General features: G+C 39.0%; 1 protein-coding gene across 2 annotated transcripts in view; it reads left to right on the forward strand.

Moving 5' to 3' along the window:
- USP15 (ubiquitin specific peptidase 15) overlaps positions 1 to 20,182 on the forward strand; it is a 66,702-nt gene that overhangs the window by 31,891 nt on the left and 14,629 nt on the right. The window contains exons 6-8 of one of the 2 annotated variants that reach the window (XM_064142242.1): positions 1,846 to 1,907; positions 11,594 to 11,677; positions 19,193 to 19,337. In XM_064142242.1, coding sequence (XP_063998312.1) covers positions 1,846 to 1,907; positions 11,594 to 11,677; positions 19,193 to 19,337 — 291 coding nt within the window. Of the gene's footprint in view, positions 1 to 1,845; positions 1,908 to 11,593; positions 11,678 to 12,484; positions 12,863 to 19,192; positions 19,338 to 20,182 lie in introns of those variants that run through there. The other variant, XM_064142243.1, reaches the window with a different exon arrangement.

Consider the following 20,182-nt stretch of genomic DNA (forward strand, 5'->3'; position numbering starts at 1 on the left):
CATCCGGCCCCATGGACCTGTGAATGTTCAGATTCCTTAGGTGCTCATGAACATGATCTTCAGTTATAGTGCGCAGATCTTCCTTCTCCCAATCCTTGCTTTTGTCCTCTGGCACTTGGATGTTGTGGTTGGATCCCTTGCCATTGAAGACACTGAAGTCACTGAGCACCTCAGCCTTGTCCACATTCTCCCTTGTCCTCCTTTTCTCACTAATATACCTGAAGAAGTTCTTGTTTCCCTTAATGTCCCTAACCAGATTTAGTTCTAGCTGCCCTTTAGCTTTCCTAACCTGAAGTCCGGTTGCATGAGCAATTCCTATTGTATTCGTCCCAGGTTCCCTGTCCTTGCTTCTACTCTCGTTAGGTTTTCTTCTTGCATCTAAGTGTGTCTAGGAGCTCTCTATTCATCCCTGCAGGCCTCCTGGTGTTCTTACCTGCCTTCCTCTTTTTTGGGATGCGTTACTCCTGGGCCTGGAGGAGACGATCCTTGAACATTGACCAGCTTTCCTGGGCCCCCCTTCCTTCCAGAGTTTTTTTTCCCATGACACCTTGCCAAGGAGGTCCCTGAAGAGGTTGAAATCTGCTCTTCTGAAGTCCAGAGCAGTGAGTTTGCTATGCACCCTCCTTGATGCTTTGAGGATCTTAAACTCTACCGTCTCATGGTCACTGCAGGCAAGGCAGTGTTTGCCTTGTTTGGAACTTAGCACTTGGTTTCTGAGTTGGACCTTTAGGGATTCCATCAAACATTTAAATTTTCCTTTTATTTAGTAGTCTCTGAGTGCAGAGAAACACAGCTGAATCTGTTCTACAGCATTCATGACCAAAGATAGCTGACTGCTATTTCCCAGTTAGAAAGCTGGTTATGATAGAAGGCTGGGTTTCAGTGTCACATTGTAGTGAAGATGTCATCACATTTCCAGCCTGAATACAAGTGGAAGTGTGACCAACGTAGGTTTTGAGCATAAGTACATAGGTGGCTGTATGACACTGTGTAGATGTGTACAGACATAGCATGGCAGTTAAAGACGTCAGTGTACAGTTACACAGAATTAGTTGCCTTGGAAATTAAGTCAGATTAATTTAAAATATTACAGACTAGTTGCTGTCTCAAATGATCTGGCTGTCTCAGCTGTCAGTCAAGAAAGGCATGAGCTTTTTGTAGGTTCTGTGTCATATCTGCCAGCATAGGGCAGGTATCTCAAACACCCAGAGGCATTTCAAATGGTATCTCATTCCTGTGTTTAGGACCGAGTGTCTATACTCTCTTTTCTACCAATAACAACCTACAATTAATTCTGTTAGCCATGTTCCATTGCAAAAATAATATGTGAACACATTTGCAGAAGACACTACAGTAATTAGACAGGTATGATTTTAAGGCTATCAAGACAGAAAATAGTTTGGGTTGCGCTGTTATTTGGTTTTATGTCTATCAAACTGTGCTCCGTCTGAGGCAAAATTCCTTCAGGAATATTCCTTCCTTAACAGCACTGTTGCATGGACGTGTGATTTGTATGAATTCATAGCTATTGTTTAAGCATTGCAGATCATCTGACATCTTTGAGAGATAAGGTCTTGCTGTTTATCTGTAGGTTGTTGAAGCTTCGAAATATTGTGGCTTACCCAAAGTTGCACAAATTAAGAACTTGGGGAGAGAGAAGTGACTAGAGCAAGAGGGGAAGGTGCAGTGTGACTGAATGGAATATTCATGAACCTTAGGACATCGTAACAAATATCGGGAGTTTCCATCTTGATCACGTCAGCAAATACATGAAAAAGATTGGAGCAGAAAGCAATCTACTGATATTTTTATTTCAGTTTTCTTATTGCACTTTTTTTATGGTAGGTATTGGTGATAGAGCAGAAGAATGAGGATGGCACATGGCCAAGAGGTCCTTCAACTCCTAAGTAAGTTGTGAATTTAAGTCATATTTTTCACTGTAGCTTTAACTATTTTCACATCTTATTTTACTTTTAAAAAGCATTACTTGTAAAGTGGTGGTTTATTTTGCAAATCTTCTGTCAGATCTTTTAGGTGAAAATAGGCCAAATGGTGTATTTGTTATATAGGGGCTGCACATTGTAGAACCAAGGCATCATAATGGTGAATTACTGCAGATGTGTTGCTTAATTTTGTTGATTTTGGCCAGTGATTATACATTATCCTGCTTAAAAAATCATCATATAAAACTTTATAAAAAATTAGCCTGTTTTATTTATATTTCTGTAATAAAGCATTACATATCTGTTCCATGAGCACAGGTGTTTTAATGTGTAATGTCATTGACACACAGAGATTACTAAACTGCAGTCAACATTATCAGCATGTTGCTTTTGTTCTTCGATGGGCTGTCATCAATTAACAGAGTAGATGCTGCTTTGCTTTTCTGTTCTCCTTGCTGCCATAATCAGCAGTACCTGCAGTGAATGAGTAGAAAAATTTGAGTGTGATTTTTTTTACAGTTAGATGGATAAATCTTTTTTCATATTGTTTCCTGTTTCTGTTCTGTTGAAGAAAAGTTGGAACTAGTTATTAGAAAACTAACAGGATCTCAACCTTACAAATAATAAACTGTTATTTTCTTTTCATTTTGTATGCCAATTCTCGAGCATAGCATCCATGAAAACAGTCTTTTAGGTTCCTTTTATTCCTCTTGTCATTCTGCATTCATGTAATTGAGGCTCACTGCTGTTTTAAAACTTTCTTAGAGCATCATTGCTTACCATTTGAAGGATAGAGTTTCTTTATCTTTGATGTTTTATCTCAAGCACTTTTATCAGGGACCTAGATTTTAAGTCGCTTATGAAGTCTGAGTTCAATGTAAGTTTAGTATGGACTGTATAATCTTGTTTAGCAACACATTTCGACACAAAGAAACAGAGCAAAAATATAGGATGCAAAATACTGGAAGTTGAATCTCTGACCTCAAAAAGCATCTATTAGAAATGTAAATTCAGAGTCAAATTTTAGGTGTAGATTCCAAAGATTAAAAGAATTTAGTTAACTGGATGTCACACATTCTTTTGGAAGTTATGGTAGGAAGATATTCTCGATGATGATTCCTGCTTTTATTCTGCTAAATTTGCATTCCATTTTATGGAAGGCATTCAGGAGTAGTATATAAATTAAAGAATATCTCCTGGAAAACATCTGACTGAGGATAAATAAAATGGTAATTGAGAATACCAGTGTATCAGGAGGCCTTAAATAAACCAGCAAATGAGGACGAATGTCTTTATTGTGAAGCCTGGGGAGTGTTTTTGAGGTTTGACAGCTCTCAGAAAGATTGATGGAAATTTGGTATTCAAATGCACTATAATAGTGGAAGGTTGGCAGAATGTAGTGGATTCCAATAGCAGCAATGGGGACAGGCTTTTACATCCATTTAAAACTTCATAAGAAAAATCTAATAAATGTTTAAAGGAGTAGAAATATGAAACACCTGCTTTTGAGTGTTCTGTGTGGAATAGATTGGTATTAGCTTGTCATCGCAGTATACATACAGATATCTTCCTGCATTCCTGTCATTGGTCACAAAGTGATTTCACACAAGTTCCTGCTGTGTGCCTTGCAGTGATTGTTTTAGAAGAGTACAAATCAAATGGTAAACATAAATTCTGAGGTCAGGGAGTAAAATGATGTATTTAGAAAGGTCAAAATACAGAGTATTGGGTAAATTTTACAATACTTGAAAAAGGCAGGATCATTTCAGAGCATCAGCTAAGTTTTTCACAGAATCATAGAATAGTTGCCGTTGGAAGGTACCTCTGGGGATTGGTGCAACCCACCTACTCAGAGTCACCTAGAGCAGATTGATTCAGATTATGTCCACTCAATTTTTTAGCATCTTGCTGGATGGAGGCTACATAACCTTCCTGGAGAACTTAAGCCCACAGTTTGATGTCTAGGCAGAATTGCCTGTACTTCAGTTTGTGCCCATTTGCTTTCCTCGTTTCAGTGAGCACCACTTAGAAGGATTTTGCTCCATTTTCTCCATTCCCTTCTATTGGATGTTTGTACATAAGATACACTCTGGGGCATTCTTTTCTCCAGACTGAACAATCCTAGTTCTCTGTTTTTCCACATAGGTCAGATACTGTAGTCTGTTGATGACCTTCGCATTTCACTGGCCCCACTCCAGTTATCCTTATCTCTGTGATACTGAGGAGCTCTGAAGTGAGCCCAGCACGAGAGGAGTGTTTTGCCTTTGCAACTCCTCCTCCATACCAGTTCGTACTGGTGCCTGGGGTTATTGCTCCCCTGATACAGGCCTTTGCATTTCCTTTGAACTTAAAGAGATGTTCTGTTTGTATCAGGTGTTCAGATGTTTGTCGCTCAAGAAGCTTGGCTTCTGTGAAACTTCTAGGAAGCTCATAGTGACTTCTAGAATGTCTTTACTGTCATATGCTGCCAAAATAGATATTACTCAGCATTAATAGGCATCTCAGCAGAAAATTGTTACACTAACTTTTCTGTGGATAACTGTCTCCTAAATGTCACTCATGTGACAAGTTCACCCAAACATGGAAATCCCAATTGCTTTGATAGCTCAGTTGCTGCTGACCCCAGGTCTTGTATGGAAGACTTCTCATCTTTTTGCAGGCTTTTTACTTTTTTTTAACCACTGGGAAGTGATTACACAGGATTGCTTGTTTGGTTTTCTGCCTATTTGACTGATTTTATTATCATAAAATGAATGTTTTAAACTAAGATGTTAAAAAAAATGCTTAAGGTTGTAGTTCAAGTAACTTAAGCACCTGTGCTAAAAAATAAAATTAGGTGTATTCAGGAAAAAACATATGCCAATTCACAGTTTCATGTGACTGTAAAACTTTCGTTTTAAAATGTAAGTTTTGAAGTTCCACAAATTACCAAATGAATATCCAGGACAAGGTATCTGCTATTTTTCTATTAGGAAATTGGTACTTATTTATCTGCAAATATAAAGGCAAGTTTGAGATACATACAAAAAAACTATGAATAAGAAAATTATTTCCTACTAAGAGAAGTATTGTTTGCTGGTTTGTTAGAAAACTTTATAAACAAGTATTAAATCTTTTGATCTGTCATATTCCTCAACAATGTTTCTTATATGGATTTTTAAAATAGATCTATCAGTATATATCTGTGTATATAATAACAGTAGTAGATTTCATTCTGGTATTTAATTTGTTCTTTAAAATTGTCCCAGGTTGAGACTGTAGGGTTAAAAAATCTTCTGGGGACTAGAAGATTGTTATTCAATCCCATAATTCTGCTATCTCTTTATAAACTCACAACAAGGTCAGCTCGTTCTCCTTTCCTCCTCCTCCTGCCCTGTATCTGGCAGGAGCCACTTTATCAGGAAGAACATGTAAGCAGTAGGCCTGTTTTGGGGCCTCCAGAGGCTTGTTTAGGCTTCTTGGACGGTGGAGGTATTGGGAGGGAGGGAGGATTGGAGCTCTGGGGAATATTAGATTTAGTTTTTGGGTTGGGGGAAAAAAAATCCAAGGGGGTTTGGCAGGGATGCAGTAATTGCTTTATAATTCCTTTCTCTGTATATCTTTCCAAATACAATTCTGTATTTTTTTTCTCCAATTTCATTCGAGAGTTTAATTTCTGTTGATTATCTTTTTAAAACCACAACAAAAATTCACTGTGGAATAAATCATCCTAAATAAATAGCTGGCTAGTTTGCATAATTTACAAGTGATCTGCTGTTAACTTTAACAATTTTTGCATGTAAAGAGGAACACATTAGAAATATTTTTAGTAGGGGTTTGGGTGAGTTTTGTTTGGCTTTTTGTTTGCCTTTTTGGTAAGTTTTTTTGGTCCATACAAAAATTTGACTGGACACTTTCTTAGTTTTTGCTTCTTGTATTGTTAGAATGATGTAGAATGACTTAGAATCAACCAAGATCTCCAAGATCATCCAGTCCAACCTATTACCCAGCCCTATCCAGTCATCTAGACCATGACACTAAGTGCCTCATCCAGGCTTTTCTTGAACACCTCCAGGGACAGCAACTCCACCACCTCCCTGGGCAGACTATATCAAGCCTATACCTACCCCGGGACTGTGTCCTCTTGTTCTGTCACTGGTTGCCTGGGAGAAGAGACCAAGGCCCACTTGGCTACAGCCTCCTTTCAGGTAGTTGTAGACAGCAATGAGGTTACCCCTGAGCGTTCTCCAGGCTAAACAACCCCAGCTCCCTCAGCCTCTCCTCATAGGGTTTGTGTTCCAGGCCCCTCACCAGCTTCATTGCCCTTCTCTGTACATGTTCCAGTACCTCAACATCTCTCTTGAATTGAGGAGCCCAGAACTGGACACAGTACTCAAGGTGTGGCCTGACCAATGTTGAGTACAGGGGAAGAATAACCTCCCTTGTCCTACTGGCCACACTCTTCCTGATACAGGCCAGGATGCCATTGGCTCTCTTGGCCACCTGGGCACACTGCTGGCTCATCTTCAGCTACTATCCACCAGTACCCCCTGGTGCCTTTCTTCCTGGCTGCTCTCCAGCCATGCTGTCCCCAGCCTGTAGCACTGCTTGTGGCCGAAGTGTAGAACCCTGCACTTGGCCTTGTTAAATCTCCTCCCATTGGCCTCTGCCCACCCATCCAGCCCGTCAAAGTCCCCCTGCAATGCTCTCCTACTCTCCAACAGATCGGCACCTGCTCCAGGTAGACTACATTCACAGCCTTCCCCACATTCACCAGGCAGGTAACCTGATCATAAAAGGAGATCAGATTGGTCAGGCAGGACCTGCCTTTCCTAAACCCATGCTGGCTGGACCTGATCCTTTGGCCATCCTGTAGGTGCTTTGTGATGGTACTCAAGATAACCTGTTCCATACCCTTGCCTGGCACTGAGGTCAGGCTGACAGGTCTGTAATTTCCTAGTTCCTCCTTCCAGCTCTTCTTGTGGATGGGCATCACATTGGCAGCTTCCAGTCTCTGGGTTCCTCTCCAGTGAGCCAGGACTGTTGATAAATGATGGAGAGCAGCTTGTCCAGCTCTCTCAGCACCCTAGGATTGTAATAATGAATGTTGTCATTCAGTATTTGTCCCATTTTTCTTTTTTACTATGAAAATACATGCATTTTTAATTGAAAAAAACAAAAGGCTTTTACTTGATTTTTTGGTTGTTGTTTCTGAGTTAGATCTCATAATGTTTTTAAGAGAGAAAAAAATCTGAATAAATTTGAATTTGCTTATCTGAGGTCTTTAGAGAAAAATATCCATGAGTCTTCGAAAGAAAAACTGTGTCTGTCTACTGAAATAAATAGTATCATCTCTCACCAAGAGATTCAAATCTGTATAATTTGTTTCTTTTTTCCTCTGAAGTTAATATGCAAACAGATGTGCCTTTCTACTGAATTTTCTGTAAGAAGGATAATTGCAGATAGTGGAATTAATTTGGAGCTTTCTGTGATGCCTTAAATTGTAAAAAAAAAGAGCTGTCAGGGCCTGACTGCCAGTCAAGGGCTGGACTGCCATTTGTGGATGTATAATAACATTTTAGACTGAGGTAACCATGTACTTGAGCCCCTGTGGGTGAAAATCAAATATTGGTAATGTACAACAGATGCTTTCAAGTTAGTTTAGCAAACATATTTACTAATATCAGTTAATGCAGGGTTGAGAAACTCTCTTAACAAATGTCTGCCCTGAACATTAGATTTTTTTTGATTGCTGAATGTTAAAATATCAGCCTTTCATGCACAATCTCTAAAGTATGATTACCTAAATTTGGCTTTTTCAAAAAGAGAATAGTCAAAATGGAAGTAGATTAAACCTACTAAAGCTTGCCTTGTAATACTACATTATGCTAGCTTTATTATCACCAGACTTCCACAGAATCAGAGTCCTTGAGGATGAAAGGACCTTGGGAGGTGGTCTTATCCAATCCCCATACTCACAGCATGGGCAACTGGAGCAGGTTGCCCAGGACCACGTCCAGGTACATTTCGACTATCTCCAGGACTGGAGACTGCACAGACACTCTGCTTAACCTCTTCTAGACTTAGACTACACTAACTGGAAAAAAAAACGTGACAGGTTATCACTTTGGGTTTTTATGTGAGTATATCTTATGTTCAAGTGAAATTTCATTGCAATTTATATCCATGGCCTTTTCTCTTTTCAGTGGGCACTACTGAAAGAGGTCTTGCTCCATCTTCATTTCCTCTCAGATATTTGTACACATTGATAAGGTTGCTCTGGGACCTTCTCATTTCCAGGCTGAATAGTCCCAGGTCTCACAGCCTCTCCATATAGGTCAGATGCTGTAATCGCTTTATCACCTTTGTGGCCTTTCACTGGACTTGCTTCAGTACATCCCTGTCTGAGAAACCCAGAAGTGAACCCAGCAGTCCAGGGGTGTCTTTGCAGTGTAAGCCCTGGGGGCTGTTGACTGCTTTGGCCACAAGGGCACATTACTGGTTTATGTTCAGTTTTTTTATGCAGCAGGATCCCAGCTGTTTTTCTGCCAAGCTGCTTTCTATCTGGACTCTCCTCCTAGTTTTGTCATCTCTCAGAGTGTGCACACTTTGTCCTGATGTTTTGATCATTAATAAAGGTATTAGAGACCTAGCACTGACCTTTGGAATGTACCACTGGTGACTGGTCTCCAACCAGACTTTGTGCCACTGGTCAAAGTCACATGGACCCAAACATTCAGCTGTTTTTCAGTCCATATTACTGTATGCTTATGTAACCCATACTTTACCTGCTTATGTGTGAGGATGTTATAGGAGCCAATGTCAAAAGTCTTACTGAAGTTGAAATAAACAAGATATATTGCTTGTCTGTCATCTACCAAGCTAGTAATCTCATCATAGAAGGCTATTAGACTGGTTAAGTAACATTTCCATTTCATAAATATATACAGACTAGTCCTTAGCATATTCTTGTCCTTCATGCACATGGAAGTGGCTTTCAGGATCAGTTGTGGGATCGAGATGAGGCAAACTAGCCTGTAGTTCCCCAGATCTCTCTTGCCCTCTAGAAAATGAGTGCCATTTGCTCTCTCTCTCAATCATCAGGAACCTCTCTCACTAGCCAGGACCTTGCAAAAATAGGACTGCCATCCCAGTAACATCAGACAACACTTTGCCATCAGGCCTCATGAGTTTAGATGATCCGTAATGTGATTGCTTTCCACTCAGATTAGTCAGTGTTGCTCCAGATGTTTATTTCAGTTGCATGGGGTTTCTGAAAAATAGTTTTACTGGTAAAGACTGACACAAAGGAGGCATATAGTACCTCAATCTTTTCCATGTCCTTTGTCACCAGGGCTTCTGCCCCACTTAGCAGTGGCCCTTGTCTTCCTTTTGTTGTCTTATGGTCATTTTAGCCAAGGCCACAACCTTTACATCTCAAACTAGTCCTCCTTGTAGGAGTGTAAGCATAGCATCTAGTTCATCACCTCTCCTTGTTGATTTCTCAATCACTTGTGTTAAGAAGCTGTCATAGATACACTCTAGAACCTTCCTGGATTGCTTGTGCCCTGCTGTGTTGTCCTACCATCGGCCATTACAGTAGTTCAAATCACCCATAAGGACTAAGGCCTCAAAATGTTAGGCTTCTTCCAGTTGACCAAAGAAGCTTTGTCTGCTCTTTTTAGTTGTTTTTTTTTTCTCCTATCCTGATCCAGGCATTATATAGCAGATGCTCATGAACTTTGCTCATGTTTGTATTTGTCTGTTCTGTGGGTCACTGTGGAAGTTATGGAGCAGTTCATGCAGAGTTAATGAAGTCCATATCTAATGGGAGTTATTGTCTCTTTTGGCATAGGACTACATTAAAATTTTGGCCCAAAGTCTCTTTTCCTATGCTCTTAAAATTCTAAAGTATAATAAATTGTTTTGTAGATTTTGTTTGTTTAAATTGTAAAAAAAAAACTTTTCAAAGTTACCAGTTTCTTCATACCCGATGTTCTAACTATGTTGTGAATTTGATTCACTCATCCCCTGCATTTGAGAAACAATACTGTTTACTGATTGTTAGGTTTTTTACAGCCAGAAGTCAAAATGGATTATTTTTGTCAGACAAGTAGTTGTATTCATTAGACACCTGTTTGTGGTGTTTTACCACCAACATACCATTAATACGGTACCTTGGAGATGCTGGGATGTGCTTAGAGAAGGGCCACAAGGATGATCAGAGGGCTGCATCTTCTCTATTATGAGAACAGGCCAAGAGACTTGGGGTTAGTCAGTCTGGAGAAGAGAAGACTCTGAGGAGACCTTATTGTGGCCTTCCAGTTGCTGAAGAGAGTCTACAAGAAAGCTGGTGAGGGACTTTTTAGGGTGTTGGGTAGCGGTAGGACTAGAGGGAATATATCCAAACTCAAGGGGAGGAGATTTAGACATTAGGAAGAAGTTCTTCACCATGAGGGTGGTGAAACACTAGGACAGCTTGCCCAGAGACGTGGTGGAAGCTCCATCCCTGGAGGTTTTTAAGGGCAAGCTGGATGTAGCTCTTATCAACCTGATCTAGTGAAAGATGTCCCTGCCCATGGTGGGGGGGTTGGAACTAGATGATCCTTGAAGTCCCTTCCAACTCTTGACTATTTTACTACTTTAAAGACGATATTCAAAGAGGAGGATTTAGGTTGATAAAGGAAATCTACAAGAAAGCTTTATGAATGTTGGTCAGAATACTTTAAAAAAAAACAAAAAACATTTTCTTCACATGGTGATACATATTTTCTTTTGGAACAGATTTATCAATAAAAAGCTGAAAATAAATGTGAAAATATACTTGGGAACATTCCCTATGTGAAAATGTTTATCTTCTTGCAGAGGCACACAGAATTTTTTCTCATAATACTGTGATATGTATTTCAAAGCTTTCCAGTGACAGCTGGAGCTTTTTGCAAAGCAGTTGGAGTTGCATAGGGGCCACAAAAACATGAAAGTGCATAAATTCCTTTAAGTATCCAGAGCCCTTACCATGGTGATCTGTAAGATTTGATCAGAAAAAGAAAAGTACACCACAAGACAGTTATATTCAGCTGCTACATTCAGAGGAGCTTTGGATTAAAATTATCAGTGTTCTTATATTTAAAGATAGACTTAAACAATGGGGGTGACTGATAATAGTATTACTTTTGTCAAAAAGGGTTCTTTTTAAGCTTATTTGTTATTGGGTGTTTTTTGAGCAGTATTAAGACTTTTAATTAAATGGTTTCATGTTGCTGTTGAACTAACCCTTAAGTATGGATCTTAGTACTTCTTGTATCTTGTCTCTGCATCCATTCATTGAATTTCTATGTTAGAAACTTTAGATTCTAGGTTTTAGAACATCAGAATATCTGTAGGCACACTACAAACTGAAACCAATTTTTTCAGCACTGTGATATTTTTTATTTGCTTGCTTGCTCTCTTTATTCATTATACCAACATTTAAAGTACTGTGGATCACTTCAGGTTTTAAAAGATGGATTCTGAGGGCTTAATTTCCTTGATGTTTTCAGTACTTTGTGCACTTATTAAAAAATATTTCTTTTTTATGCTTGTTTATATGCATGGTTCATTTGTTAGTTTTATTTACTGGTTTTTAGTATCTCAGCATCTTTATCTAATTTATTGTCTTCATATTTTTAAAGGTCCCCAGGTGCATCCAATTTTTCAACTTTACCAAAGATCTCTCCCTCTCTATCAAATAATTATAACAACATGAACAACAGAAAGTAAGCAATATACCTTAAACCAGTTTTTTAATATAATCACCTCAGTGTGACATAAATAAATTTTGATGTTTTGTGACTCTTAGCTTAAGCAGTTTGATTTGTTTTGCAATGTTTGGTTTGTGAATCGTTACTAGTCAGTGTTTCATATAGTGTAGGCATTGTAAAGCGTGATAGCAGGAAATGAAACACAGTGAAGAATGTTTGGTAACTCTTAGTCCTCAGTAGAATGTATGCTATAAAGAATGTTGATTATTGTAAGAAAATATATAGAGACTTCATTTAGAGTTTGTTATGCTAAAAACACATTGTTGTTATTTCTGTTCTGGGTGAATTTAGATAACAGAAAAACCCAAATAAACTAAAATTTTATGGTGGTCAGATTTTTCCTTATTAATGGATGACAAGATATTATAGCATTGTATTATATCAATGTATGTGATATCATACATTAATTTGAGACTACTGAATTGTTTCAGCTATGATAGTTGTCATAGTGGTTATAACCACTGATTATTAGGAACTTCAGTGTCTTAGTGCTACAAGATGTGTGAGAGTTCAATCAGATAAGTGTGCTTGAACACTGCAGTGAGCGGAGGCTTAGTAAAAGAGGGTTCCTTGGTTTTGTTTTTGGGTTTTTGCCATTATATTCCGAATCAGAAGTTTACTAAAGAATGGGATAAAACTCTAAAAGAAGAGCTTTTGTATTCCAGTGGCCAACTTTGTGTGTAATCTTTTTTTGCTGTACACAATTGTAAAAAAAAAAAATTGGTGGATATAGAAAAACATGGAATTATTTCACTCTAACAGATAATAGAGCATCTTTCAAGTGCTTGAAACCAGAGAGCACTCATCTTTAATGCGAGCTGGGGGAAACTGAAGACACTTATTCTTACAATTCATTCCAATTTTAAAATAGTTTTTCAAATATGCATTTTGTGATCAAACCTGAAGATGTTGAATACTAAAAAGGTGACATAAATATTAAATATCTTATACAATATCTTCCAGTTAAATACTGCATTTATCAGAAGTGATTTTTCCTAAGGGGTGAAGTGTCACTTGTGCCTCTACCAATTGTGAGTAGTCCCAACTCTCACTCTTAAACAGTTGAAATCCATGTATTTAACTGCAGTCTACTGTACTCTGTGTGTGAATGCATAGTAAATAAAAAGTACATTGTATCTATGACTGTGTGAAAAATTACTCAAGCAGACCTGAGGCTCCAGCTGAGAACTAATCTCTCCTTCCCCCATTGTTTATGCAATAAACAGTTACAATGCCAAAACCAAATCTTAAGAGTTCTTTTTTCCTAGGGAGTCTCTGTTTTAAATCAAGGCAGCAATGCTTCCTTGTTTTCTTTTCTTTCTCCCACCCCACCCTTTCGTGGTGAGTTTTTTGTTTGGTTGGTTTTATTTTTGTTTGCCCTTTTTTTTTTTTGTGGGTTTTTATGTTAGCTTCTCCCTAGTGGTGCTCCAGTTATTTTTAGGAAGCACTTAGGAAACCTATTGCCAACTCTTGCAGAACTTAAAGGTAGTTTTTTCATTTGCTTAGCTGATTTTATTTTTATTTTTTGGTTTATTCTGGAGCCAGAATTAAAGCTTTAAGGTAAAATACTGAGGGTTTTTTTGCTTTGTTGTTGTTGTTTGTTTGTTTTATTTGAGGATTTTAAATCAAAATACCTGTTTAAAAGGAAGAGAGATAAAATCCGTATTTGATAAGGAATTGGTCCTTTGGGAAGTGCCTTAACTGTAACTTAAACATTTGTATAATCACGTATTTGTTACATATTCTATATAGTATTATGAAATATCATCTGTTTTCCTCTTGTAACTCAAAACACCTGAATGTTATGTAAGGTAGATATTTGGTGCAGAATACATGGTTTTCCTTCCAATTCAATATTCAGGTTATTGATGAGTTCTAAACCCCATATTTTTCTAATCACAAATTTATAATTATAATCTTTAGCACCTGTTCTATCAGTATACTTGGTCAAGATGAATTTGTTCAGTGATAGAAAATTCATACCAATTAATGCCCTGTGTGCTTTAAAGTGAATACTGTTGTATTAAGAAATTTTGTCTTCAGAAGGCAAATGGAAAGATGCATATCTGTATCTAATTGCATTATATTGTTCTGGGTTAAGAGCACCTTCTTCCTATCTACTTTCCTAAATAACCACTTTTTGTCGTCTTTGCTTGGAATTTGTATTCATGTTTCTGCCTTATTGTCTCTTACATTGCACCTTATATTCCATGCAACAGTGAAATTACACATTTGTGGCTTTCCACGACCCATTGGCACATGAGACACCGTGACTCTAAAAGAAATACAAGCATTTGTTTTTAAGATCATTTTAGTTGACAAAGCTGATTTTAGCTGACAAAGCTGGTTTAAGCAATTACAGCATAGCTATAGAATACAAATTATATTGAAGCAGAAAAATACCACCTTTCTTTGGATGGTTCATGGTTCTGTAATACTTATCTAATCCAGGAAGTGTTTTGAGTAATAGTGAGCCTCAAATTGGCAAATATTGAATTGTGTGTTGAACTAGCCATACCCTAGATAATAGAAACAGCTTGTGCATATTTTATCAAGTCCAAAGCCTTCATTTCTATAAATGTGAGTTTGCATTTGATGGAATGGAGGATTCCATATAATTGATCGTTGATGTTCTTTTGCCTTTACAGGTGATCTTGTTGAAAGAATAACATAGGAGGATTAGCATAATATGTGTTAGTGGAATCAGAAGAGCAGGGAGAGAGATGCATCATTTAGGATTTCTGTTTATTGCTGTTATAAAGCAATACATACCACATGGTACTGTTAAAAATTATGTGGAATGGGGATCAAAAACAGTTGAGCAGGGTTTTCTTTGGGGAATCAATTGAAAAGTTATTTTGTTTTCTTCATTTATAACTATTGTTTCCATCTCATAAAATGTCTTGCTTCTTCATTTGGTAGTGTCAGCTTGTCAGAAGATGTACAGCTGGCAGCTTTTTTCACGTGCTTGGTATATTTCAATATGCTTATTTCAAGAAGTGTAAATTCTAATTACATCACCTGTAGAAGCAGATTATTTGTGTTGCACTGAAAGAGGCAAACATTGTGAGGAACATGATTTTTTTATTTTTTAAACAAATCTTTATTTAAATAGATTATAATGTTATCTTTTGCTCTCCAGATGATGATCATGAACAGAAACAAAGACAGTAAGTAGTCTTTGTGTAATGACACGGGCCTCTCCTGCTGCCTCAGGCACCTCTAAAAGTTGATGGAACCCAGTTATGAGCTTGTTAAAGTGGCTGGTCACAAAAACACACTGGCTGTGCATTAAAAGAGTTGAAACATTATAGAGCTCAGTAAGTCTTCCAGACTTAATTTTCTGAGCTCATTCTTGCAATTCAAATCCCCTTCACAGCCCCTCCATTGTTGATTTATGGCACCTTGCTGTCAAAGTGTGCCCTATTCAAAGCTTTTCCAAACTTTTCTCTTCCAAATCTCTGCTTCCTACAACTTCAGCTACACAATGTGTGCTCTGGGTTCATCATCAGCTGCTTTGAGGCTTAAAGGCAGGATGCAGGCGTTTCAATTATAGCACATACAATTTAAATTATATAGATTTACAGATAATCAAATAATCATTTTTAAACTCCCATTTACCATTCTCATTACTTCAGGATCCCTATCTAGCTGTTCAAGGGTCTGAAGACAGTATACTTTGTTTCAAGTCTTGCCTTATTTTCTGTGCAGCAATTTCACAGTATCACAGTATCATCAGGGTTGGAAGAGACCTCACAGATCATCAAGTCCAACCCTCTACCACAGAGCTCAAGGCTAGACCATGGCACCAAGTGCCATGTCCAACCTTGCCTTGAACAGCTCCAGGGATGGCGACTTCACCACCTCCCCGGGCAGCCCATTCCAGTGTCCAATGACTCTCTCAGTGAAGAACTTTCTCCTCACCTCCAGCCTAAATTTCCCCTGGCGCAGCCTGAGGCTGTGTCCTCTCGTTCTGGTGCTGGCCACTTGAGAGAAGAGAGCAACCTCCTCCTGGCCACAACCACCCTTCAGGTAGCTGTAGACAGCAATAAGGTCACCCCTGAGCCTCCTCTTCTCCAGGCTAAACAATCCCAGCTCCCTCAGCCTCTCCTCGTAGGGCTGTGCTCAAGGCCTCTCACCAGCCTCGTCGCCCTTTTCTAGACACACTCAAGCATTTCGATGTCCCTTCTAAACTGGGGGGGCCCAGAACTGAACACAATACTCAAGGTGTGGTCTAACCAGTGCAGAGTACAGGGGCAGAATGACCTCCCTGCTCCTGCTGACCACACCATTCCTGATGCAGGCCAGGATGCCATTGGCTCTCTTGGCCACCTGGGCACACTGCTGGCTCATGTTCAGGCAGGTATCAATCAGCACCCCCAGATCCCTCTCTGTCTGGCTGCTCTCCAGTTATTGAACCCCATCCCATTGGACTCTGCCCATCTGTCCAGGCGGTCAAGGTCCTGCTGCAGAGCCCTTCTGCCCTCCAACCCAGTCATGTCTGCCCCCAGCTTGGTGTCATCTGCAAACTTGCTGATGACTGACTCCATGCCCTCATCCAGATCATCTATGAAGATGTTAAAGAGGATGGGGCCCAGCACTGATCCCTGAGGGACACCACTAGTGACTGGCAGCCAGCTGGATGTGGCACCATTCACCACCACTCTCTGAGTCCAGCCCTCCAGCCAGTTCCTAACCCAGCACAGAGTGTTGCCATCCAAGCCATGGGCTGATAGCTTAGCCAGCAGTTTGCTGTGGGGGACAGTGTCAAAGGCCTTGCTGAAGTCCTTGCTGAAGTTCTTCTACGAGCCATCAGTGTTTTCCTTCTGTTACTACCTTTATATGACCACCACTTTCAAATGCTACCCCTCTCCTTTTCCATGCATTGTCTCTTCATTAAGGACAGCTTTCTAAAAGTTTTGCAGGAAAAGCAGATGAGGCTGGGAACACACTATCACAAGTTACAATTTCTAGGGCATTTCTATTTGAAGGAAGTTTAGTAGACTTGGATCTTTACTGGCTATGTACTGCTGCCTTCCAATAATCATTTTCTTTGTCCAGTTTCAAAAGCATAAAAAGTAGAGACACAATATAATTAGAAATACTTACTCCTGGGGAAAAAAGTGTTAAATCTGGTAAAGCTGGAGAGAGACATCTCCTAGTCTCCTGCACATAGTAGGCACTGTATTTTGCCATATATATTTTGATAATGTATTAAGGGACCCTGAAAGAAAAAAATAATAGATCTGATTCATGAGATGTGATAACCATATTTTTTAAACCCCACAAATGTAATTCTGTGGGCCAGTATAGAAGATCAAAGAGCTCAGAAATGGCTCTCTTCTTTGAAAAGTAAAGTGACAGTTTGTTGCTTAGAGCAAACTGACACTGGGGATCTATCTGCATTACAATTACCTTGAATGATTTGTCATGATGTTACTTAGCTAATTTGAGGAAATCTTAAACCACAACACACATTAATGCACTACAGCCAAAAGACACCATTTGTACTTCCAGCTTTCTAGTGTCCTTCCTAAGGTTACAGTTTGTGAAGGAGGGAAAGCTACAAAGAAGGAAAAAGAAGAGCAGTGAAAATCCCCAAGAAAATTACCTTCATTCTCTTTTTTATCCCTACATTTCCTGAATTTGCAAAAGATACTGCTGTTAATCCTGTGAGATGTGTAATCTTTGAGTCAGGTGAGGAAAGCAGCAGTAAACAAGCAGAGCTTAGTGCGTGCCCTGTACTTGTTCTGTTGCTACTGTGCAGTGGTGAGGTAGAGAGGATGATTGGTTATACTGTCAAGGCTGCATCAATGCTAAGCTTGTTCTTTTTTATTTCTGGGGGAACTAAGGTTTGCCAGCTTATGGAACTGGAGTTGATTGCATTAGCTGGACTGGAGCTGCAGAGGGAGGTGAAAGGTAGTTTTCCCTGAGGATCTGACATGCATGAGTGAACCAGGAACCAAAGGCAGGGAAGGATTGACCTGGGAAGTAAGCTTGAAGGGTATATGGGCCATGGAGTTTAAAAAGTACCTTGTGTAAACTAGAGTGAAGCATTTAAGTTCTTATTAAGTGGAATGGGCAAAACTATCTACAGGATTTTTCCATGGAGAATGGCCAGTAAACACAAAGGCACTTAGCTAGTTTGGGGGCAAGCCAGAGAGCAGAGAGATGCTTATGTATGGAATAGGGAAGGATGGAAAGACAACTACTAAAAAGAATTTATCAGGTGCAAAAGTTTGAGAACAGCAATTTTATGGACAGAAAATATAAACTGCGCAGATTTTTGAGGACATGGACAGAGGGAGAAATCTTATTTGGTTTCTGTTTGAAACTTTCAGTAACTCTTGTGATTAAAACAAAAAAAAAATGTTATTCATGAAAATTGTGCCCTGAGGGAGCAGTTGGATATAAAGAGTGTGATACTGTGAAGGAATAATGACTGGAGGATTGTGCACTTGCATCCTCAGTCTGTTACAGTTATAAATCTCAGTTACTTATCAGAATTGGTTCTTTGCACTGCATATTTTTCCTTATCATTCTTAGCAACTGACTTTCAGATTTTTGTCCAAGTTGCTTCTAATTTGAATAATGTTTAGCGACTGCAGAAATACTCTTCAGCTTTAGCCAAGGCTACTATCATGCAGATTTCACTGTTTTAAGAAAGAGTTTAACCTTTCCAGTGGGTTGCTTTTTCTAATATCCATAATATTGTAAGGTGTCCTCTTAAAAGATTCTTCTGCTTTGATAGTGTTCTCGAATGTGCTTACTTTACTATTTTGAGGGTTACTCTATATTTAGTATGCTTGCATGATTTCATCTGGAAATAAATTGCTTTAAATCTTACCATTTTACCTATTTCAGTCTTCTCCAGTTTCTCCAAACAGATGCATCATAGAGATTTATAATGGAGTTGTTGCAAGGCGTTTTGCGCATTTTACCTCTCAAGGCTTTCCTGCATTTGCATGCTGGATTGTGCTGTCCTAGCAGGGAAGCTATAAATAGATTCCCTGATGCAGTGAGGCAGTTATGCCACAGTGGCCTTGGAAATCTCAGCTTTCACCTGTAACTCTACATTCTCATTCCCACCGACCTCACTTGCAGCAGCAGGATGCAAAAGAGACGTAAATGATTGATTGCTGCTGGTGGTGTCTAAAGTCTGAGTGTATTAAATTTGATGGAGCAATGAAGAATAGAGTAAGCTGTGAAGCTCCTCCTGTCAAAAAGGGGTAGGGATATAATAATTACCTTTATTGCAGTACATTAGATTTTGGTTGCTTGCGCAGGTGACCTTTAAATTGAAATTAACCTTATCACCAAAGTTAAATATTTCTTTAAAATCCTTTCTTTCTTGTTCGCAGAAGTTGCTTTAACATTTTTAATCATTTAAGTTTATGAAGTACTTATATGTATCAAAATACTGTAGAATATGTGTTTACATTGTGAAATATGTTTTGGGTTTTCTTACAGTGTGAAAAATTCAAACTATTGTCTCCCATCATATACTGCTTATAAGAATTATGATTATTCAGAGCCAGGAAGACATAATGAGCAGCCAGGCCTGTGTGGCCTGAGCAACTTGGGGAATACATGTTTCATGAATTCAGCAATTCAGGTATGTACTTTAAGAATAAAATTATCTTGACTTATTATTTGGATACCGATACCTTGTTATATTTAGTCATGTTTGGAAACTCCTTTAAGTAGCAGGATAGAATTAAGGAAATGATATGTCTACACTGGTATACTAGAAAAATGGATTTGCATAGCTGCAGTCATTGTTTCCCCTGTTTCTGCACAGAGATTGGTGTCAGGAAGAGATTGAACTTGTATTCTACTTGAGTGAACCCTCAAGTGGGATTCTTTGCTTTTTGCAGTAATTACCATGTCATGACAAGTACTTTTTCATTTTGAGTTGTGCTTCAGTACAGATTGCAACGCTGAAGGGTAAAAAAGTAGATGCATGGTAGATTACTGGGCCTTTATTTCTAGTTAATTACCATGTACTTTTCATGTGCAGGTTAATGTGCAGGAAACCTTTGAACTCATTTCCCTTTGACCTTTCACCTTTGCGCAGATGCTGTTTCATAGAACAGAATCGTAGAATTGTCAGGGTTGGAAAGGACCTCAAGGATCACCTAATTCCAACCCTCCTGCCACGGGCAGGGACATCTCACGCTAGATCAGGTTGTTCAGAGCTCAATCCAGCCCGGCCTTAAAAACTTCCAGGGATGAGACTTCCACCACCTCTCTGGGTAACCCGTTCCAGTGTCTCACCACCCTCATGGTGAAGAACTTCTTCATAACATCCAATCTAAATCTATCCTCCTCTAGCCTGGATCTTTTCCCCCATGTCCTATCACTACCTGACACCCTAGAAAGTCCACCACCCAATATCCGAAGGGGACCTACAGGAAAGGTGAAGGTCACAATAAGGACTCTTCAGAGCCTTCTCTTCTC

The sequence above is a fragment of the Pogoniulus pusillus genome, chromosome 4 (assembly GCF_015220805.1).
Source record: "Pogoniulus pusillus isolate bPogPus1 chromosome 4, bPogPus1.pri, whole genome shotgun sequence".
Classification (NCBI taxonomy): Eukaryota; Metazoa; Chordata; class Aves; order Piciformes; family Lybiidae; genus Pogoniulus; species Pogoniulus pusillus.